The 24,641-nt window shown below is 35.6% G+C and overlaps 1 protein-coding gene across 1 annotated transcript; it reads right to left on the reverse strand.

Annotated features, from left to right (window-relative positions):
* Window positions 1-913: 913 nt before the first annotated feature.
* pik3ip1 (phosphoinositide-3-kinase interacting protein 1) lies at window positions 914-24,398 on the reverse strand. Its single transcript, XM_022667455.2, has 6 exons — window positions 24,173-24,398; window positions 23,077-23,208; window positions 21,727-21,843; window positions 15,036-15,206; window positions 13,797-13,875; window positions 914-3,912 (listed from the first exon to the last, which is right to left on the reverse strand). Exons 1-6 carry the CDS (start codon window positions 24,240-24,242, stop codon window positions 3,699-3,701), a joined length of 783 nt encoding a protein of 260 aa, XP_022523176.2. The 5' UTR covers window positions 24,243-24,398; the 3' UTR covers window positions 914-3,698.
* Between the last annotated feature and the right edge of the window lie 243 nt (window positions 24,399-24,641).

The following is a 24,641-nucleotide window of genomic DNA, read 5'->3' on the forward strand; positions in this document are numbered from 1 at the left end:
CTAGAGGGCGCTGCTGGACAAAGATTAGAAGATGCACTTGCGACCAATCACAGCTCAGATAATGCATTCAAAAAAGTTTAATTAAAAATATTTTTTTAGGGATTTTTTTCCAACATTTAACAGTTAAATTCTTAAAAATCTTAACTTTTTTTCTTTTTGGATGTTTACTTTTTTATTTTTATTTATTTTTTGTTGAGAAAAACATACTTAAATATATATATATTTTAAATCTTTTTTTTTACTAGTTTTTCTTTTTAAAAAAGAAAAGAAAGAAAGCTATGTTTAAATTACAAACCTTATTTAGAAAGATCAAATTGATTTTTTTTATTTATTGCTTTTTTGATATTTATACCAATGTCAAAATTGAATCAGGTAAATTTATTAAACAGCTCATTCCTGTTTTATTTGTGGGCACATGACTATAAATATTTTAATTATTATTAACATTTTGTTCGAGAAATCAGGACAGAATTAAAAAAAAAATATATAATAATATTAATTGTTCCCAGTTTAAATAATACTAATAAGTTCAGCCACATGCTTTTAGCTAAGATGACTTCAGGAAACCTAGCCCAGTTTAAACCCACATTTAAACAATATGTAAAATAGAACATATATATATATATACATATATTAACAAATCAGAAACCATCACATCGCTTTTTTTTTTATATATATATATATATATATATATATATTTTTTTTTTTTTTATTATTATATTACATATATATATGCTTGTTTTTTTCTCAGTCATAGCAGTAAAAATCTACCAAAAATAAAAATACAAGTTAAATCTTTTAAAAACCATTTGCAGGTGTACTCCGGTAAATCCAGATCATTGAGAAAATTAAATCAGAATTCTCCAGAAAAACTCCAGATCAGAACAAAATTAAAACCAACCAATCGACGAAAATCATTCCCCAGTGACTCCAGAAGCTTTTAATAAAAGAAAAAAGTCAACATTACATCATTACAGGCTTTCCTCTTCTTCTGTTCTGAATGATATGAAGGAGGATTTGCTCAAATTAATGATTGAATGATTGAATTAATCAATGAATATCTGTTTTTTTCATCCACTTTGTCATAGAAGGCAGTTACAAAGTGAAGGACTCTTTGTTTACAGCCAAGAAATGCGTCCAGCCGCCATTCTGAGCTACAGTATTTTTAAGGTCACAGCTGATGTATTCTTCCCAAATCTTTGCTACACACGATTCTTTGTGAACGTACAAAAAACGTGAAAAAAAACATCAATCAAGTGAAAATGGTGGAAAAATGCACCTTTTTTAACAACGTTTTATTCATTTTAAAATTAGAATTATTTATCAAGGCCCCGCCCTACCTGTTTAGAGTTTGGAATGCAGATAACAGTGGATACATAATATGAAATAGACGTATTTATTCTGTCCAACTTGGGCCTGTATAGATACATTCAGAATTACAACACTAAGGCCATCATTAAGTCTATGGAAACCCAGGCATTCATTATTCCATTCTTTCAGCGCCTGAGCTCAAAATAAGCTCTCGCCTCTTAAAAAAAAAAACAAAAAAAAAACACTGAGATAATGTAATGGTTGGGAAACACTTAAGAAACGGAATTTAGCTTATGCTCTAACTGCTCAATAACCACTTTAGGCAGAGTAGAGCAGAGCAGTATGGGTAAACAGAGGCGCAGTAAGGCCCAGTTTTATTAAAAACAGATTTTGGACAAAAAAAAAACAAAATGGAAAATTTCTGTAATTTTTTCTTAAACACTGAGTTTGGTAGTGTAATACTCGTTAACGGAGTGTCTTGCTATGCTGCAACCAGTGTATCAACACTGCTCAATTGTTGTGACTTAACCTGAGAACTCAAATGCGCCCCCTGTTTCGTATTGTATTAATGTTAAAGTTCATGTGCTTTCCGTAAATCAAGGTTACGTTCAGACTGCCAGCCCAAATCTGATTTTTCAGATATCTAGATTGAATCCAGATTGATTTTTGATAGTGTGGACAAGCAGAAACATGAAAGTGGTCTAAATGGAATCAGTTTCTTAATCTGCATTTGTTTTGTCTGTATCTGTATCTTTCCCTCAAGTACAGAATTAAAGTGAAGCCCCTTGTTCCGTATTCAACACTTGTAGATATCCAGATTGAGTCCAGATTGAGTTTTGATAGTGTGGACAGCCAGAAACCACATAAAAGTGGCTTAAATGAAACTGTTAGTCCGTAATCTGAGTTTGTTTTGTCCGTATTTGTATCTTTCCCTCAAGTACAGAACTTCAGTGCAGCCCTTGTTCCGTATTAAACACTTGTATTAATGTTAACGTTTAGGTGCTTTCCGTAAATCAAGGCTATGTTCAGACTTGCAGCCCAAATCTGATATTTTTGATATCTAGATTGAGTCCAGATTGAGTTTTGATAGTGTGGACAGCCAGAAACCACATAAAAGTGGTTTAAATGGAACTATCAGTCCGTAATCTGCGTTTGTTTTGTACGTATTTGTACATTTTCCTTAAGTACAGAACTCAAGTGAAGCCCCTTTTCCGTATTTAACACTTGTAGATATCTAGATTCAGTCCAGATTGAGTTTTGATAGTGTGGACAGCCAGAAACCACATAAAAGTGGCTTAAATGAAACTGTTAGTCCGTAATCTGAGTTTGTTTTGTCCGTATTTGTATCTTTCCCTCAAGTACAGAACTTCAGTGCAGCTCTTGTTCCGTATTCAACACTTGTAGATATCTAGATTAAGTCCAGGTTAATTTTTGAAAGTGTAAACAGCCAGAAACCACATGAATTTGGTTTAAAATATGATTTACGATAACATCTGATTTGTACTGATGCATCTCAGTCTCAAGGCTATGGAGGCAACTCATGTTTGTGATGTCCAGACATGCAAATCCAGTCTGATTGTGTGGACAGGTTTCAATTTCAGCAGATCTGCTTTATGAAACAAATCTGGTTTGAGAAACAATCCGATTTACGATTTTCCTGCAGTGTGAATGCAGCCTTTGACTGGATTGGGAGCTGAAAATGCAAAAGCCTTAATACTGATCTCCTGGATCAGATCTGGACCTTTCGGGACTTTAAGTGTCTCGAAATATTTGTCAAACCTGCAAGACCACAGTGCGCAAGACCATATTAGAAGATGCACCCTTTCCCGTAAACCACATCAAAGCACTACAAGGCTTTAGGATAAGTATATACATATATCCATCCATCCATCCATCCATCCCACAGTTTAACGCTTTGTTAAAACCATGTTTTTCAGAAATATCTTCAAAACCTCCACAGATACCTCTCCTGCAAGTAAGATGGACAGAAGGTCTTCCATGCCACACTTTTCACTCTGCAGTTTTCACTATCTTAGTGTATTTCAGTCTGTTCAACCACAAACTCAAGTGTGCACTTCAGGACAGGTCAGCAAGAGGATTCCTAGAAATATTCCTGGAAAGAATCTCTAACATGCACTTTTATACACCAGCCCTTCTTCCTCACGTCCTCAGTAGTGTGCTCTTATGTTCTTGTGTCCTCCTGTCCTCTCCTCGTCTCCACCCAGAGAACAGAACATCAGCTGTCCATGAAAAGCTTCTGTTCTTCCAAAAAAAAAGGACTTTAAAGACCAGCAGGGCGATAGAAAGAGAGTGTAGTTTTAGTGTTGATCCGTTAAAACGCTGCACAGTCTGGTATTCTTCTTTCCCAGATCTCTCAGGTCCTGCTCTCAGGCTCCAGGAGTTCCCGCCGGGTCCATCAGGGGGTCTCCGCCCTCCACAGTGTCCTGAGGGGTCCGCTCGCTGGGCTCGGCCGAGATCACGATGGTGTTCTCGTCCACCAGCTCGCAGGTGGGGTTGGCGAAGGCGGAGAGTGGAAGGGTGATGCGGTGCATCTCGCGCTCGTACACTCGCTGCTCGTGCTGCTTCTTCAGGTCGCGACCCCTGCAGAGGAACAGACAAGCTCGGATCAACATACAACTACAACATACTAAAATAAACATTTATCTTGCAAAAATTTCTGTTTTTGTTGTTGTGCTGCACTCTTGAATTTTGCTCATTTTCATGTAAATCTAATAAAGTTATTTGAAAAAAAATGTGTGTATTTATTGTGTACATGTGTATATGTATAGAAAATTATTTGAGAACAAGAAATGTAATTTTACTAGTATACAGATGTCACCATTTCATAAAATTATTTTATATTTATTATTTATTTTACTAAAATTAGTTTTATTTTTCTTGAAAAAAAGTACTGAAAAGTGTCACAAACTAATTACAATAATAGGACTGAATTAAAATATGCAATAAAAAAAACACCAAATTCTGAAAAAAAATAATTCTCAAAAATTGCCATGATTTTGGACCAAAGACTATATAGCCTTACCATCACAAGAATTTATGGACAATTTTTAAATTTTCTAATTTGCATGTAAAAAACACTTAAATCAGACTCAATCCTCCTCCTCATTGTTTGCCAAAAACAAATATGATTCAAATTAAGTGTAAAAACAACCAAAATAATCTTTGCACCAAATTTGCTGAATTACATAAGACTATACTTACCACCCAAACATTTTTGGACCATTTTTAAATTTCTACATTTTCATGCAAAAACACTTAAATAAGATGGAAAATATCTCCATGTGATGTGAGAAACACCAATCATTTAAATTAAGTGTAAAAATCACCATACAAAATACATAAGACTATAGTCTTGCCATCACCACACATACCATTCAAATTAAGTGTAAAAATCACCATGAATTTTTGGACCAAATTTGCTGAAATACATAAGACCATTACCATTACCATTACCATTCTTCATTTTCATGCAAAAACACTTAAATAGGCTGAAAAATATCTCCATGTGATGTGAGGAACACCAATCGTTTAAATTAAGTGTAAAAATCACTATGAATTTTTGGACCTAATTTGTTGAAATACATAAGACTATAGTCTTACCATCCAATCATTTTGGGACCATTTTTCAATTTTTAAAAGTGTATTAAAAACACTGAAAACTGTTGAATATGTCTCCAGATGGTACTATACAAATTAAGTGCAAAACTTAACATAAGCTTTTCCACCAAAAATGACAAAATACATAAGACTATAGTCTTACCATCACCATATAATTCAAATTAAGTGTAAAAATCACCATGAATATTTGTACCAAATTTGCTGAGATATGTAAGACTATAGCCTTACCATCACAAACATTTTTGACTATTTTTTTAAATATCCTTATTTCCTTCTAAAAATGCTCCAATCACACATATGAATCAAATACATTTTAAAAGCATCATGAAATTCTGGACCAATTTGCTGAAATACATAAGACTATAGCCTTACTATCCAATCATGTTGGAACCATTTTTAATTTTCAAAAGTGTATTAAAAAAAAAAACACTTAAAACAGTTGAAAATGTATCCACATGCTAAAATACTCATTTATTATACGAATTAAGTGCAAAAATTAACATGAATTTATCCACCAAAAATGACGAAATATATAAGACTATAGTCTTACACATTTTTGGACCATTCTTAAATTTTTTTAAAGAATCTATGCAAAACCACCTAAAATCAGCTGGAGAATCTCTCCACATAGTATAAAAATCACATACCTTTCAAATTAAGTGTAAAAATCATAATGAATTTTTGGACCAAATTTGCTGAAATATGTAAGACTTACTATCCAATCATTTTGGGACCATGTTTAATTTTCAAAAGTGTATTAAAAACCACTTAAAACAATACAAGATACACCCATTATACAAATTAAGTATAAAACTTAAAATGAAATTTTCCACCAAAAATGAAGAAATATATAATATGCAAAACCCTTAAATCAGCAGCAAAATGTCTCCACATGATGTAAGAAACCTCAATCATTCAAATTAAGTAGGAAATTTATTTAATATTTAATGAATGTATGCATAAACATTTAAATTAGCTGGAAAATGCATTTGCATAGTGCACAGAACACCTGCCATTTAAATTAAGTGTAAAAATCATAATGAATTTTTGGACCAAATTTGCTGAAATACGTAAGACTATAGCCTTACTATCCAAGCATTTTGGGACAATTTTTACAATTTCAAAAGTGTACTAAAAAACACTTAAAACTGTTGAAAATGTCTCCAGATGGTACAAGACTCTTAACATGAAAATTAACATGAATTTTTCCACCAAAAATGACAAAATACATAAGTCTTATCATCACACATTTTTGGACCATTCGTATTTTTTTTTAGAATCTATGCAAAACCACCTAAATCAGCTGGAGAATCTCTCCACATAGTATAAAAAGCACATACCGTTCAAATTAAGTGTAAAAATCACCATAAATTTTTGGAGCAAATTTGCTGAAATATGTAAGACTATAGCCTTACCATCACAAACATTTTTGGACCTATTTTAAAAATTTCCTAATTTTCATGCAAAAACACTTAAATAAGATGGAAAATATCCTCATGTGATGTGAGGAACACTATTCAAATTAAGTGTAAAAATCACCATGAATGGTTGGACCAAATTTGCTGAAAATTGTAAGACTATAGCCTTACTATCAAGTGTTTTGGGTCCATTTTTTATTTTCAAAAGTGTATTAAAAAAAAAAACTAAAACAGTTAAAAATGTTTCCACATTGTACAAGACTCATCTATTATATATATATATCTATAAAATTATTTTTTCCACCAAAAATGGCGAAATACATAAGACTATAGTCTTACCATCCAAGCATTTTTAGACTTTTTTTAACTAAATGTATGCAAAACCCCTTAAGCAGATCAACGTCTCCACATGATGTAAGAAACATCAATCATTCAAATTAAGTATGAAAACCACTATAATGTTTTCCATCAAAAATCTTTTTTTTTAATGTAATGAATGTATGAAAACACTCAAATTAGCTGCAAAATATCTTTATATGGTGCACGGAACACCTGCCATTTAAATTAAGTGTAAAAATCACCATGAATTTTTGGACCAAATTTGCTGAAATACGTAAGACTATATAGTCTTACCTTTTCAAGCATTTTTTGACTTATTTTAATATCTTTATTTCCATCGAAAAACACTCCAACCAGACTGAATTTGTCTCCTTACTGTTTGTAGAGCCTCTGTAGAGTCTCTGTAGAGCTGTTTAGAGCCAATGTAGAGCTATGTGAAGCTGTTTAGAGCCTTTGTAGAGCCTCTGTAGAGTCTCTGTAGAGCTGTTTAGAGCAGTTTAGAGCTGTTTAGAGCTGTGTAGAGCTGTTCAGAGCTGTTTACAGCCTCTGTAGAGTTTCTGTAGTCTCTGTAGAGCTGTTTAGAGCCTATGTAGAGCTATGTGAAGCTGTTTAGAGCCTCTGTAGAGTCTCTGTAGAGCTGTTTAGAGCAGTTTAGAGCTGTTTAGAGCCTATGCAGAGCTGTGTGAAGCTGTTTAGAGCCTCTGTAGAGCTGTGTAGAGCTGTTTAGAGCTGTGTAGAGCTGTTCAGAGCTGTTTACAGCCTCTGTAGAGTTTCTGTAGTCTCTGTAGAGCTGTTTAGAGCCTATGTAGAGCTATGTGAAGCTGTTTAGAGCCTCTGTAGAGTCTCTGTAGAGCTGTTTAGAGCAGTTTAGAGCTGTTTAGAGCCTATGCAGAGCTGTGTGAAGCTGTTTAGAGCCTCTGTAGAGCCTCTGTAGAGCTGTGTAGAGCTGTTTAGAGCTGTGTAGAGCTGTTCAGAGCTGTTTACAGCCTCTGTAGAGTTTCTGTAGAGTCTCTGTAGAGCTGTTTAGAGCATATGTAGAGCTGTGTGAACCTGTTTAGAGCCTCTGTAAAGCTGTTTAGAGCAGTTTAGAGCTGCTGTATTATATTTAGCAGCTCTGCTGGGAGCGGTAAGGCTCTGGCACTGGGTTCGGTTCTGCTGCTGCTGTTGTTGAGGGTGGGTGGGGGTATTTTTAGTCTGGGCCGTTAATCGGCCGGAGCGTGGAGAGGCAGGCAGAGTGCCGGGTCGGAGCAGAACCGAGTTCAACACTGACAGGGGGAAGACGGATGGTCTTCATTTCCAGGCTTTATCAGAGGCAGCCAGGAGTAACGCTGCAGTGAGGACAGACAGACGCTCACGGAGGGAAAGGGGGACATGCTGGGTGCCTGCTCTCTCTATTCTCCCTCTTTTCAGAGACTCTTCTTTCTCTATATTCGCTTTATATCCATCTAATCCCCCCTGTTCTCTGTGAGTCTGTGTTCTGCTCTCAGTATCTGCTCAGCTGTGTGGAAGAAAGCTGCAGAGTTACGCAACCGCCCCGCCTCTCTACACTCTATTAAACACAGCAAACACAGCTCTCATTACAGCACAGACCACTTTATCTACTGACTTTATTCAGCAAAACAATAAAACATGATATAAACACTGACTTTTACATGAACCCCACTGTTATTTTTGAGGTAACTGATTATAGTCTGCAGAACAATAAACAGTATTTTAATCATCCCACATTTAAAATTTACAGACCCTTACCTTACAGCTCATATTAATAGGATAATACTTTACAACTAGGTTGCAGTTCCTGCAGAAACTGCGAGTGTGATTGCAGAGCTGGCCGGGGTACCCAAACTTTTGACCCGTGGCTCCATTACACACAGTGCTGGGAGTCCGGGGTGTCCAAACTTTTTACCTAATGCTGTTTTATCGTACTGCAATCACACTAATAACTATTGTAATGTAAAATACTAATCATTAAAATTGTACTCATTACAATTTGGTAATGTATAATAATTTACTAAACTAATATCAAATTATAAATAGTTGAGACATTGCTTAACCATTTAACAATATTCATTACTGTTGTAAGTACCGTTATATGTGACCCTTATTGTAACATGTTACCAAAATAGGTCCTAAATAACATGACTCACTCATGTTTTTGACTTCTAACAAAAGTGTCTAAGTAAGTTACTAATATTATAAAATAGTTCACATTGATAATTACATTATACCGATCATTTATATAGATAATCTGCTTGATCTCAGCATTCTTTACCTTGGCGGACAGTGGTTATATTCAGTATATACATTCCTATGCAACATCATTTTTTTTTTTTTTTTAAGTGAAAGTAAGAAAACATGAAAACACATATCCTCTACAGAGAACACATAACTAGCCTACAGCTTTATTATTATTATTTATTATTATTATTTATTTTTTTTTACAAATTTTTAACATAAAATAGTCTAACATAAAAACACTTAAGGCGCTTTTCACAATACATTGAATAATTAAAACAAATATTTAAAGAACGTATATAATATATTACATTTTTAACATAAGCTGTAAATATAAAAAAAAACATATTTATGTGCTGCATCGTTACTCTAATGATAAAAATGTTAGGAATCATTCTTGATCTGCACTCTCTCACCAGGTTTGATGTATCTGCTCATCATTGAGTGAATCAGAAGATCAAGCTGATCTTATAAGAAGATCTTTCTGCTCCTGTTCTGCCTTTCACTCTGAGAACTTTCAATGCTTTCTGTAATAAATCCACTAGAAACACAATACTGTACTTTTACTCTCAGTACTTCAGTACTACATTTTACAATAAATTACTTAATAAATATAAGTACAAAAAATGTTGAATACTTTAGTACTTTTGCTTAACTTCAACTTCTACTCAAGTCCATTTTTTGATAGGGAACCTTTACTTTTACTCAAGTCTGAGTCTCCACTAATGATGTATAAATCAAAAACTGGTCTATAAGGGAATCTCATAAAGTTATTATCTAAATGATGTATAACACAGACAAAGGAGGAGTATTCCTTTCATACAGATTCAACAAAGAGTCCCTTTATGAAGCTGTACGGGTGACATAACATCCCTCTCACAAGTTCTAATCTCCTCATTAGGACTGAGCTACTTAAATAGAGAGATGACACAGGGAGATCATTACAGCAGACACACAAACAAAGCACACACCAGGCTTCAAGGGCAGCGCACACTGCCAGAGCGTCCACTACCATTCCACCGCCATTAAACACATTAGACTGAGCCAGGAGATGGGCCAGAAGGCCGGAGCCTGACCATCCATACAAGGCTAGTCTTGCTTTTTGCTGATGAAAGCTGGCCAGCTACACTCTCTCTATAATAACGCTGTCAGCCAATCGTACAGCTGCATTGATTTATTAGTACTTATCCGCAACAAAGTGACAAAGTGTATAAAAGATATTTATAGACTGTAATGAACTGATACAACTAGTATGAAAAAAATGACTAATCATTCACTACTGAGATACGAGCAATGGAATGCCAAAATCATGGGGAAAATATTGGGATTGTGTTCCATGATTTTTGCCACATCACATACAAGATAAAGAACTAGGGTTGTCAATGCTAAAGCATTAACGCTCGCCGCGATTACATTTGGAATCAGTAACCCATCTCAAACGAACTCTGGAGTGGTTCGCTTGTGGGGAGAACGTGATCTCAGGTTAACTTAGATTTTACATATAAATTTTATATATATAAAATTTATATATAGATTTTATATATATATTAGTGTCAATTAAAACACTAGTATATACTTGTATATTATTTGAGTGGGGATAAAAACAACGTGGGGCGCTGGAATAAAGAATGCATGATAAATTGAACAGAGGAAACTTTTTTATTTAATTATAAACATCTCAGCATGGTTGTAAGTTGTAAGGATTTCTGAATTAGAACTTAATTTGCTGAATATAAAAGAGCGTTTTTACACCTGTAGTTGTGAAGTTTCTATGGTCCAGATCAGTTGATGAGTTTGTTAACTTAAAGCGTTTTCTCCTTCTGTTTGGTTTGGTTTCACACATGGCTTTATCTCCCCTCAAACATATATATAGGTATATACTAGCATTTTAATTGACACCACTTATATAAATATAATTCCATTTTACATTTCTTACATTTATTATTTTATTTAAATGTAAATATCTATTATAAAAACTTGCATCTTAGGAAGAACAAGTGTGATTTTATCACAGAATTAATCACAGCATTTTTTAAATTTCACACCACTAAACATTGCATTGACCCGCAGGATGTGTGTATTGGATCTCTTGCATTTAATATGCACACATTATCAGTCCTCGCTCCGATTCTGATAATTCACATTGTCTTGTCTTGATTAGGGATGTCAAAGATTATCCCTATCTGTGTTCTTCAGTAGTTCCTATTATTCTAGTTCCTACAACTGTCCACTCACTCAGCAGTCTGAAACAGGAGCGTCCATAAAGCGAGAGATAAACAGAAACTGTTCCTCTTTGCTCTCCCTCTCTCCCACTCAGTTTCTATGGAGTCTATTGACATTAGAGTGGATGGATGGTATTTACACTGGGTTGCCAGTTCATTACCTTATTATATTGTAACTCATTGTCCATTGTATCAGAAACACACTATAGAGGCTGACAATTTAAGGAATTGAAGGGTTATCATGATAAATTATACATTAAATATTTATCACTGTATTCATTGTTCTTAAAATGACTCTAATACTAGTGCAGTGTGATTTATAGAACATGCTGTAAAAGTGTATCATAATTGAATATTTTTGCCTTTATTTGTTGTCCAAGCCTTAATTACCTTGCTACTATGTGCATTATTATAGTTACAGTGTGAAACTGTAAATCTACAAAGCCATTAACACACTACTGGAAAGCTAAACACGCTTGGAGGAGAACAGTTAATGCAAGTTTTATTTTAATTTGCTTACTATTGTCACTTAGATTGCGCGTTATAATCTGGTGTGCCTAATGTTTGAAAATAAAGCAGAAAATAGATGTTTATTGATAGTACGCCTTATAATACAATGCGCCTTATAGTGTGAAAAATACGGTACATCCAACAAACCTACCAGACCACTCTTTTTTATGTGTTAAGAATGAAACAAGCTGCAGGGATGGCTGTGCCAGGACACCGATATAAAATGCTAACAGGCTGAGAGATTTTAGGTCAAATTAGCCCATTTTGTGCAGATTCTGAATTTTTTTCCGCCTAAATCTGTCAGTATACCAAGCCCAGTAAAATCTCTAATTTTAAAGATATCTGCACATATTTAGTATTTCTGTAAAGCTATAGATGAGTACTTTCCATCCATGTAAAATGCATAGAAACTGAGAATTTTAAGGCCAAATCAGCCCATTTTGGGCAAGTTCAGAAAAAAAATCTTTCCAGCTAAAGCTCAAACATTTTTCAACCCCTGTAACATCTATAAATCTAAGGATATCTGCACAAATCTGTAGGAATTATTGGAAATAATCCATCCTAATCTTTACACAAACACTACATTTGTGCTAATATCCTTAGAACTAAAGATTTTACACAAGTTGTAAAATGGCCAGCTTTAGCTGAAAATTGTTTTTCTGCACCTGTCCAAAATGAGCTAATTTGGCCTTAGAAAATGTAGTCCCCTCCCAATTTAAAACTACTACTTCTTTAAATTTAAAAGAAAGACCTTACAGACTACTGCTTTAAAACACTTTTGAAAGCTGCTTTTCCTCCTCCTGTAAAGCTGTAATCTTTGTACATACTCGATTATTGCACAACAGTGAGAATATGAATGTTTGTGGATCTAGGCCAGCAGATTCCCTTTCTCTCATATTGTGAAATTCCACATCTCTTCTGCACTCCCTCTCACTGAAAACACAGCACACGTGTTCTCACGCCTCTTACCCTCCAGCTCTCAGAACAACACCTCCCACACAAACACTTAAAACTCACAGCAGCATTCAAACTCCCAAAATACCACCAATAACAACCATTACAATCAACCACAACACAGTCCTCACAGTCCAATCACAAGCCCAGGACCCAGCGTCTCCACAATAATGATATTACAGCAGGTCCGGCTCTGATCCGTCTCAACACGCTCTGTTTATATACTGACTCTTACAATCAGTGCTCAGTCTGTGTGTTTAGTCTGATTTGATGTTCTGTTCTGGTCCTATTTTTAACATGCATGCATTTTGTTGAGCTCTAAAAAAATTAAGAGAGCACTTCAGTTTCTGAATCAGTTTCTCTGATTTTGCTATTTATAGGTTTATGTTTGAGTAAAATGAACATTGTTGTTTTATTCTATAAACTACAGACAACATTTCTCCCAAATTCCAAATAAAAATATTGTCATTTAGAGCATTTATTTGCAGAAAATGAGAAATGACTGAAATAACAAAAAATATGCAGAACTTTCAGACCTCAAATAATGCAAAAAAAGAAAAGAAGTTCTTATTCATAAAGTTTTAAGAGTTCAGAAATCAATATTTGTTGGAATAATTCTGGTTTTATTCACAGCTTGGCATGTTCTCCTCCACCAGTCTTACACACTGCTTTTGAATAACTTTATGCCTTTACTCCTGGTGCAAAAATTCAAGCAGTTCAGTTTGGTTTGATGGCTTGTGAGCATCCATCTTCCTCTTGATTATATTCCAGAGGTTTTCAAATTTGGTAAAATCAATGAAACTCATTATTTTTAAGATGTCTCTTATTCATTTTTACAGAGCTGTATGTATGTGTATGTATGTATGTATTAGGGCTGCACAATATATATCGCTTCAGCGTATGTGCACTAGTGAAGGCAAATTATCATATCAGGCTACAATGTTTTTTTGATGTTTGGAGCAAAAGGATATTTCACACTCTCAATTTTATTCATTTGCCATTAAAAATATATATTTTATTATACTGTATAATCTTGGATTGCATTATTAATATCATGATATGATGGATTATTGACTTTTGTCACAATCAGGTGAAAATTCCCTTCTTTTTGACTGATTTTACCAATATCGTGCAACACTAGTATGTATGGGTGTGTGATCGTACTCACCGTTTATAGAAGTAGCCCACCGTGATTCCCACGCCCAGCAGGATGATGATGCCCATCATGAGAATGGCGAGAACATAGCCTGAAACAGAGCACAGCAGCAGGGCACAATAGTTAGATAAAAGCAGATAGGCAGCACTGAACTACATGCAAAAATGATAATAAATGGCTATGGCTGTATATTGGCAAGAAGAGTTGTTAGGAAACACTGATACACTGCGATACTGTAGGCAAAACAATATATAACATAATTTTTTAAACTATTTTGGAAAACTATCATAGTATAAGACACACCACAATTTATTCCTGTTGTTTAATACCTTGTAAAAAATATATATATCAGGTATCACAAAGAATTTGCATATGGTAAAACCAATCATAAGCAGTTCAAGATGAGCCTGCCTGCTGATTGAAACCTGACTGGGAGTTTTCGAAATTAATTAGCACAGAGTCTGTTCACAGATAAAGTCTCACACTGTGAGAGGAGTGTCCATGTGATAGTACAGAGAAAAGTCCCTAAAGGAAATAGTTGTGGCTAGTGGATTACTATGTCAGTCAACTGTGGAGCTTCAAAAGTGGCAACAGTAATCAGGGAAACAGCACTATTCACTGGCTAACAATGGAACTGTGCTTTTTAGACCAGCAGATGTGGACTGACTTCAGTGTGCTAGCAGGTGAAAAACACATGCAACAGTAATGTAAAAATGATCATTTTAAGACAGTTCTGAGATGATTCTTAAAAAAAAAAAAAAGTTAGTCTGGGGCTCTGAAGTGTATAACAAATATTTTTTTTTTCTTTTTTTTTTTACACTGACATGTCAAACGTCATAAGAAGAAGTTGTGAGGTGTTATCTTGTGAGTAAGGCTAAATAAACATTGGCCAGCATGCTCATGGCAAGGCCAAGCCTGATAGGGGACAGACATACCATTTCTGAAGTGGGTGTTAATTATCATTACCGGCGGGATCTGGCTAGAATTGTCCGGTTAAAGAGACAAGCAAATGTGCAAATGTGGCAGAAATTAAATTACATTTAATACAGGAGAACCTACACCCATACATCCTATAGGCCAGTGCAGTGTTCTTTAGCTTCAATGGGACATGTCAAAAGTCATGGGACATGATATTAGTTCATGTATCTAAATGCTAATAATTGTTTTAATGCTACTGTTCATGATGAAAATGACCTTTATGCTTTAAATGTAGCAAATAAAAAAAATACTAGAACATTCCACGAGACTTACCCAAAGTGCCCAGGTCTTTCTTCTTCTTGGGTCCAGTTCTGACCCGCTGACTGACCCCCATCACTGAGGGCCCGGCAGCACCCTTGGCCTGGGCTGGCACGGATTTCGGCTCCTCGAACGACTCCGCCCCGCCGGAGGTGGGCACTGTATCTGCTTCTGTCGGGGTTTCATCTGTGGATCAGAAGATCATTTGCCTGAATGCACATTCAGACAGGATTTACCAGATACAGAGAGAGTTAATAATTTTGTATGAAGCTGGAAAAATTCCAGTAATAGCAGAAAAGAGTCCATCAGGCAGTGATTACTGCAAATAAAAGATCTTTACTGATTAAAAAAAACAGATTAAACAAGTTTTATGCAGTTATGGAAGAGGAACACTGAGATCTACACTGAAGACATTGTGGTGTAATGTAGGATTTGGTTAAAACAATGATGTGTTTGTAGCTGCTACAGTCTTGAGTCATGTCTTGTCTGGCCTCAGAGACAAAGCTTAGATTGACTTTGCTTAACCTATTGAGAAACAGTGGTTGCAACTGTGTTTAAAAGGAAATCTTTTTAATGATTTCTGAGGACAATAAAAATGTAGCACACTGGAAATTATGTAAGAACTAGAGATGCACCGATGTGCAAATTTTGAGCCGATGCCAATATCTGATATCACATGTATATTTAAACACAAAAACCTGTCCCTTACAGTGTGTCAAAATTTCCTCATGAACGGACCAATAGAACGTCTTTTTACAAGAAAGGAAAACCCTGGTGTAAAATTGACTTTTGTTGTAGTAAAACATAAAAAAGACTAACTTTTGGTGAATCGCAAACCTCCGCTTTCCCACAGCTTTCAGAGATCCAGTAATTTTATTTTGTTTGTCCAAACATGAATATGCCCCATATCATTCACTCTAAAGCATCTTTCGACAAATGGAATATAATTACTGGAGAACAGCGAGTGGAAATGGAGGAGCTACTGAACGTCATGTCATGTGACCAAGAAAGCCTAAAAACTCACTGGTCCTCCTGTTTTTTTAACTGCAGTCTGGATGAAAGTGTTTTATCTTCGAGTAGAAATGAGAAATATTTTTTATAGACGCCCCCTGAGAAACTAATCCCGTCTAGATAGAGCTTATATCAGTAAAAAAAAATATATATAATAAAATATTCATGAACCTTTATGAAGCATAGGATTATGACCATTATGCTGCATTGTGCAGACACAGCAATGCATAAAATACATAAAATACAGTGAGTCCAAGAAGTATTTGATCCCTTGCTGATTTTCTTCGTTGGCCCACTAATAAAGACATGATAATTCTATACTTTTAATGGTAGATGTATTCTTACATGGAGAGACAGAATATTAAAAAGAAAATCCAGAAAATAAATCTAAGGAATATATATTAATTGATTTGTATTTCATGGAGTGAAATAAGTATTTGATCCCTTAGTATTCATTAGCAGTTCTGGCTTTTACAGACCAGTTAGACACTCCCAATCAACTTGTTACCTGACCTGAAGCCACCTGTTCTCACTAATCACTTGTGTGAAAAACACCTGTCCACAGAATCAGACAGATCACACAGATTTCAAGTCTCCAACATGGGTAAAACCAAAGAGCTGTCACAGGACCTCAGAGTCAGAATTGTTGACCTTCACAAAGCTGGAATGGGCTACAAAAAGATTAGTAAGGTGTTGGATGTGAAAGTAACAACTATTGGTGCAATTATCAGAAAGTTTAAAGAGTATAACATGACAATCAACAGACCTCGGCCCGGTGCTCCAAAGAAGATTTCGCCTCGTGGGGTGGCAATGATGCTGAGAACGGTCAGAAATCGTCCTGCAACCACTCGGCAGGAGTTAGCAAATGACCTGAAGGCAGCTGGGACCACAGTTTGCAAGGAAACAATTGGCAACACTTTGCGCAACAATGGATTCACATCCTGCAGTGCCCGAAAGGTACCCCTGCTGAAGAGAGCACATGTGGAGGCGCGCCTCAAGTATGCCAATGATCATTTGAAAGATGAACCAAGTTATTGGGAGAAGGTTTTGTGGTCAGACGAGACCAAAATTGAACTTTTTGGCCTCAACTCCACCCGCCATGTGTGGAGGAAGAAAAATGCTGCCTATGACCCCAAGAACACTGTGCCCACCGTCAAGCATGGAGGTGGAAGCATAATGTTTTGGGGGTGTTTCTCTGCCAAGGGTACAGGGCTACTTCACCGTATCACTGGGAAGATGGATGGAGCCATGTACCGCACAATCCTGAGGGACAACCTCCTCCCCTCTGCCAGGGATCTGAAAATGGGCCGTGGTTGGGTCTTCCAACATGATAACGACCCTAAACATACAGCAAAGGCAAAGGATTGGCTCAAGAAAAATCACATTAAGGTCATGGAGTGGCCCAGCCAGTCGCCAGACCTCAATCCGATCGAAAATCTATGGAGGGAGCTGAAGGTCAGAGTTGCCAAGCGACAGCCCACCAACCTTCATGATTTAGAGAGGATCTGCAAAGAAGAGTGGGCCAAAATTCCCCCTGGTGTGTGTGCTAAACTTGTGGTTAACTACAACAAACGTCTCACCGCTGTGCTTGCAAACAAAGGCTTTGCCACTAAGTATTGAGTGTGTTTGGCAAGAGGGATCAAATACTTATTTTCCTCATTGAAATACAAATTAATTAAAATATATTCTTTACAATTATATTCTAGATTTTTGTCTTGATATTCTGTCTCTCCATGTTAGAATATATCTACCATTAAAAGTGCAGAAGGATAGTGTCTTTATTAGTGGGCAAACAAAGAAAATCAGCAAGGGATCAAATACTTCTTGGACTCACTGTACATATAAAACACAATATGTGCATGGACTAAAACTAATGCATTGAAGTGTGTGGCTTATTTTACATTCATATGAACTAGAAAGTATATAAGACAAGATTAGAAGTAAAAAATACATAAAAATTGGGTTTACATAAAAATGCATGTAAAGACTATATTTAAGTACATAGACAATATGAAGCCACAAGTCTAGTGGCAGAGTCTGCACTCGTCTTCTTCAGACGGTGTTTTTTCTCAGTGCTCTCTATCAGCCATCAACCTTATTTGGCCATCAACCACAGCTGGAGCCTCTGGGTAACTAAACACAGCAGCCTGTGGGATTAATCAGCATGAGGACGGGCAGAGGAGGACCTCAGGGAGAGCAGGCTGACCTCACTGAGTTCAGTGGGCCACTTGGTCAGTTTTTTAATATGTAGTAAAGCTGCTTTACGAGTTCTGCTCTGAACTTCAGCTTTGGCCTTCCAAGACAAAGGCCTGAGTGTGTGTGTGTGTGTATGTGTTCAGTGTGTGTGCACACCAGGAAAACTCGTCCAGCAGCTGTGCAAGCCTTGGAAAGAAAGCCCTTCAGCGCTTCTGATTGGCTGGGCGTGGCAGACTCTCCACAGAGACAGCAGCTGATTGGCTGGTCTGTGTTGTGACCTCATGTGGTGTAACTCCAGTAGAGTTGGTAAACAACTTTTTCGTGGAAGGGTGCGAGGAGACGGTGGGTGGGGAGCTTAAATAGTCACCCGTCACGCGACAGGAAGTGAAGCAGAGCTGCTGATCTGGTTTGGGGCCTCGCTGTGAGAGGTTGAAGCAAGTCTTATGGAGCCTTGCCTGATTTTTTTAAAGCAAAACATCTGCGGTTTCCCACAGACGTTGGTTTGTCTGCAAGTAAAGGGGTGAATCTTCCTGTTTGATCAGCATGTCTGTTCATGATAGAGTTGATAAAGTGATTTTTTAACACCACACCTTCTTGTTTTTACACTCATTATCCATCTTATCAGTATGCCAAAAAATCACTGTGGCATTGTTTCAATAAGCTTCTGCAATGTCACAAGATTTATTTTAATCCAGTGTTGCTGGATTAATTTTACACCAAGATCTTGCAGCAGCATTGATGATGGTAGAGTCTGACCACTGCACAAAGCAGCACTTCTCCATCCAGCACATCCCAAAGATTCTCAATGAGGTTAAGGTCTGGACTCTGTGGTGAACTCTCTCTCAATCCATGTGTGAAAATGATGATCTCATGCTCCCTGAACCCTGAACTCTTTCACAATTCCAGCACCATGAATCCTGACATTGTTATCTTGTAATATGAAGAAAAAATCAATTGACGGAATAACCTGCTCTATATTCAGTATATTCAGGTAGTCAGCTGACCTCATTCTTTCAGCACATACTGTTGCTGAATCTAGACCTGCAGACCAACTGCAGCATCAACCAACCCCACATCATTTACTTACTTAAATCCGGTTAAAAACTTTTTTTGGGGCCAGGCAGTGTAGTTCTATAGTTACATAATGTAGTCTTGTATCTGTTTCTCCGTACACTCTCGCTGCAACTAATGATTCTTTTTTTGTAGTCGATTAATTAGACTATTTGTTTTTCCAATAGTCAAATAGACGAAAAAATATTTTTGGTCATGCTCTAAATCATTTGTTTATTAAAATACAGATTAAAATACAGATCATTAATAAAACTTGGGATCTTTAGTCTTGCTCCTGAGCTGGATTTTAAAGCGTATGTTAGAGATACGTCAGAAAATAACAGAGCTGTAACAGCTGGACTAAATCTCAGTCGGCTCTTGCTGTGAAAAGCCTGAGAACAAGCTACTCCCAATTAATCCCTCACTCACACACTCAATCACAGTTAACAAAAAAAACTCAAACTCTACTCAACACTAGTATTTATTCTTTTAGTATTAATATTTCCCTTTTGTATTGTGCTCTTGAAAGTTCTCTGTAACCAAAGTTGCCAGGTTCACATTTTTTACTCCAAACTGGACTTGTTTGGTAGTCACGGGTGAAAATTCAAAGGTCAAGCTGTGTGTTTTTTGAGCTACTTTTATACTTAAATGCCGCCAAAAATCCTTAATTGCTAAATGTTCAAAATGAAAATACTAAAAAAGTACTGTGTTGTGAATGTCTCTGGCAACCTTAGATATTGGGTTGTTTAAGCTGCTGACATTGGATTTAAGAAAGATTTTGGGGTGGATTTTTTGTGCTGAACCTGGCAACCCTGGCTGCAGCTTTTGGTAAAAAATACAGATCTCAGTAAAAATACAGATCTTTAATAAAACAGGACCTTTAGTCCAGCTGAGTTTAAACCTTGTTCAAGAAACTGTCCTTAAAAGTTGTTGAAATATTTGCAGACCAATGTTTTTTTTCTCTGAAATTGTTGGTTTTAAAAGAAAATTTGTCTGCCATCAGAGCAGTGACAGCCTCTACCCTTCTGGAAAGCCTCTCAGGGCACCTCATGATAAAATAGGACCTTTAGTCGTCCTCCTGAGCTGGATTTTAAAGTGTATGTAAGAGATAAGACAGGAAATAGCAGAGCTGTAACAGCTGGACTGAATCTCAGTCAGCACTTACTGTGAAAAGCCTGATAACAAGCTACTCCCAATTAATCCCTCACTCAGATATTCAATCACAGTTAATTAAAAACCCCAAAGCCAGATTTCTGCACCTGTATACCACATTTCAAGTAGATCTGTTTAGATAACAAACAACAAGAACATCTTATAAAATAATTAGGTCATTTTTTACCCACAGCTAAATAAAACAATAATTCCTGTGGATTTTATCATTTGAATCAGTACCACATTAGTAGTGTTAATGGAGTGTAAGCAGAAGAGCAGATACTTAATTTATATATAATTTTTTGAGCTTATGCCAGTTGAATTTCTAAGTGTATTCTTGAAATATTTATTTTTAATTCAGTGTTTAATTCAGTTGCCAAAAGTATTATTATCGCAGAAATACCATAAAATATTGTAATATTATTTTAAGCCATATTGCTCACCCCTATTGCATACATTGTCAATTTACAGTAGAAGCACTAACGGAAATTTATTTTAACATCCATTTAGTTTATTTTATGGTGAATGGAATAATTGAAATGCTCCAAATCTTTTAAAATAAATTTCCATTAGTGTTTCTACTGTAAAATTGATATTTTGTAAATTGCCAATGTATGCAATAGGGGGGCGCAATACGGCCCAAAAATAATATCACAATATTTAATGGTATTTTTGCAATAACAATACTTTTGGCGATATGACAAAACACTAAATAAAAAAAAAAAAACATATATATTTCAGGAATACACTACGGCAACAAAATGAAAATTAAATTTAATTATTTCACACAATATGATATACAGCACATCACTAACTGAGATATAAAAAAAAATACAATTATTTTTAATTAGATTTGTAACAGAAGTCAATGATCCAGAATAAGAGTCATGATATTAATAATATTAATATGCACTCCAAATATCTCCATATATCCAGGATTAAAGTAAAATAAATGATACTGTACAGATATAATCTGTCTCTAGTAGATATATAATGGGAAATGAGAACAGTGTATACTTTTCTTTGGTTAAAAACAGCAAAAAAAGTAGTACCCTGATGTGATAAGTAGGGGTGAGTGATATGTCACGAAATTTCAGGTTATAATATCATTCACATTATTCAAAAATGTTGGCTATATTACTGTGTATGATACGATATGGCACACCCTAAGCAAATATACAAGAAAATATACCCAAAAAATGTGCTGATTGTTCCTAAGGCCAATAATAATGCATAAGCTTATTCATTATAGAGGGTGCAGTATGTGTTCTATGGTAAACAGGGCTAAGATGGATACCTTGGCATGAATCAATGGCACACGCTTCTCTCTGGAGCCGTCCATCTGTTCCGGAAACATAGCACCAAGGCCTGTCCGAGGCATCAGGGTTACGACAGAAACTGTGGTCCCCAACACCTGAAGAGAAACAAATATAAACACATATATTAAACAATACAAGGTTTAAAACATAGTACAATAAAATTACATATAATAATACATACAGCTCTGGAAAAAAGACCACTACAGTTTCTTTATCAGTTTCTCTGATTTTGCTGTTTATAGGTTTATGTTTGAGTAAAATGAAAATTGTTGTTTTATTCTATAAACTACAGACAACATTTCTCCCAAATTCCAAATAAAAATATTGTAATTTAGAGCATTTATTTACAGAAAATGAGAAATGGCTGAATAACAAAAAAAATGCAGAACTTTCAGACCTCAAATAATGAAAAGAAAAAAAGTTCATATTCATAAAGTTTTAAGAGTTCAGAAATCAATATTTGGTGGAATAAAACTGGTTTTAATCATAGTTTTCATGCATCTTGGCATGTTCTCCTCCACCAGTCTTACACACTGCTTTTGGATAACTTTATTCCTTTACTCCTGGTGCAAAAATTCAAGCAGTTCAGTTTGGTTTGATGACTTGTGATCATCCATCTTCCTCTTGATTATATTTGTAATTTGGTAAAATCAAAGAAACTCATCATTTTTAAGTTGCCTCTTATTTTTTTTTGAGCTGTTTATATATCCAATATGTTTATATGTAACAGGGTGTTTTTCTGCTCAGTCGGTTCAGTATATACAGGCTGTATGTGTATATATTAAGTACAGTATATGGGTGTGTATTTGTGGCCTGCATGCCAGCCCACCACAGTGCCCTCATATGGATTAGGGAAATATGATGACTCAGTGATCTGGTACTGAAGCGTTTAACTATGCTGTTTTATAATTATCATTAATATTAAGAGCAAACACTGCTTTATTATTAGAGTACACTATATATTTAGTGACTACCAGTACAAGAATAGATGCTAAGGTCTATATTAAAGCTCCTATACGAATAAAGTCTATAGACTCCATCCCCAAATTACACAGCCAATTACCCAACCCACTCATTAGGACTCCCCCTATCACTAATAATGCCCCAATACCAGGAGCACATACTAATGGAAAAACTAGGCATCCCATTGTTTTGCTTAATGTGCATACTGTAATGTTAATCACAAAAGACCAAAAAAACATGCGTACAAATCTGTACAACTGTACTCATATATAGTAATATATAATAATTATACATGCCATTAAACAACAGCGCGTAAAAAAAACACTGTTTTAATGTTTAGTGTAACAGTTAAATGATTGGCTCACCTGTGTCTGAATCTGCATGGTTCTGAATGTCGTAGTTCCTGGTTGTGTTGATCCAGTTTACACAATGCTTCCCTGAGGAGGATCTCTGCTGGGTTCCCCTGTAGTTCACTCCATTAGAGTCTCTTATACATTCTGCAAAACAGTGTTCCAGAATGTTCCAGTGAATTAACAGATTATTTACTCATATAAAACTCAAAAACTGCTATTTTTAAGACTCAAAAGAAAAGAAAAGTTAAAACATTATCTTTACTAAACAGTCGCTAATGTAAATTCACATAACAAAAAAAAATACTGGTAAATCATAAAAAAAATTAAAAATAAATTTTAAAAAGCTTAATTTTACTTTTATTTATTTTATTTTTTTGCAATTTGTGTGCAAATGTACATTAGGGATGTAGAGAATGGCATTACATGTTAATATTACATTAATACATTATTGTTACTGTGATTAATAATTACTTTTTTTGAAAGACTTTGTTAAGGGCGGACAATATGGACATATCACATTAAAAATCTTAATTTTGGTTGATAAAATATATTTACAGATGTCTATTCTATATTAACAATATGTTTTTTTTAATGTTATTTTTTTTACTAAATTATTGTCCATGCCTATATATTTCACTTTAATGTAAATACATGAAAAGCGTGTTTAGTCATGTTTAACTGGATTTACTGACGGTATTTTATAACGTGCTATTTTATATGTATCAAAAACAAAATACCATAACACACATGCTACTTGGATAAACACACAACAAATAAAAAACAACAAATTAGAGTAAATTAAGCAGTAAAGTAACCTTTTCTAAGCAGCAAAACAATACAATATGATTATAAAGTTGTTGTTTTTGTTTTGTTTTTAATTGTAACGTTAATTAGGAACAAAGAAAAACACTGAAGTTGGTTCATGACTGGAATTTTCCGTTCCACCTTAAATCCTGCAGCACTTCCATTCACCAGGGTAGAACGTAGCCTGTGCGGGTTGTATTAATGTAAGCGCACCATTTAAGGTGGACCGGATAATTAGTGTGTGTTTTAGAAAGGAGCTGGAAAACAAGGAGCTAAGTTCAGTCTCGTAACAAAGGGGTCTTACCTTCGACTGAGGAGGCAGAAACCAGCGCAAACAGGCTGAGGAAAAAGACAAATAGTCCAGAATTGTCCATTATTTGAGGCTAATGGCGTTTTCTTTAGATAAGGTTGGCTACAGGCTGCTGTTCATGCTGTGCTGATATGCAGGAGCTGCTGCTGCTGTTCGCTGTGTTTGTCTGAACGTGTCTTTCTTTCAGCGCTCTCTCTCTCTCTCTCTCTCTCTCTCTCTTTCAGAGTCGAGCTCTACTGGTAAACATCTCTCTCCCCTCCCTCTTTCTCCCTCTCTCTCCCTCCTTCTCCTGCCTCTACGTCAGCAAAGGACTGCATGAACATGAAGAGCTTGGCCTGCATGTGATGTGCTGCCACATACATACTATACATTCTGTACCACACTCTATTACACTGTAGTTACCATGTAATAACCTTTATTTTACTGCTTATTCATGTATTTGAGTCTGTTAATATGGGTGCAT

Source organism: Astyanax mexicanus, chromosome 22, assembly GCF_023375975.1.
Source record: "Astyanax mexicanus isolate ESR-SI-001 chromosome 22, AstMex3_surface, whole genome shotgun sequence".
Taxonomy (NCBI): Eukaryota; Metazoa; Chordata; class Actinopteri; order Characiformes; family Acestrorhamphidae; genus Astyanax; species Astyanax mexicanus.

Excerpts from the sequence above, each read along its gene's own strand:
- pik3ip1 (XM_022667455.2), bottom strand. The coding sequence starts at position 24,242 with ATGGACAATTCTGGACTATTTGTCTTTTTCCTCAGCCTGTTTGCGCTG. Across the intron at positions 23,209-24,172 it reads TTCTGCCTCCTCAGTCGAAG|AATGTATAAGAGACTCTAAT; the intron begins GTAAGACCCCTT and ends ACTGTTTTGCAG. Across the intron at positions 21,844-23,076 it reads CCATGCAGATTCAGACACAG|GTGTTGGGGACCACAGTTTC; the intron begins GTGAGCCAATCA and ends GTTTCTCTTCAG.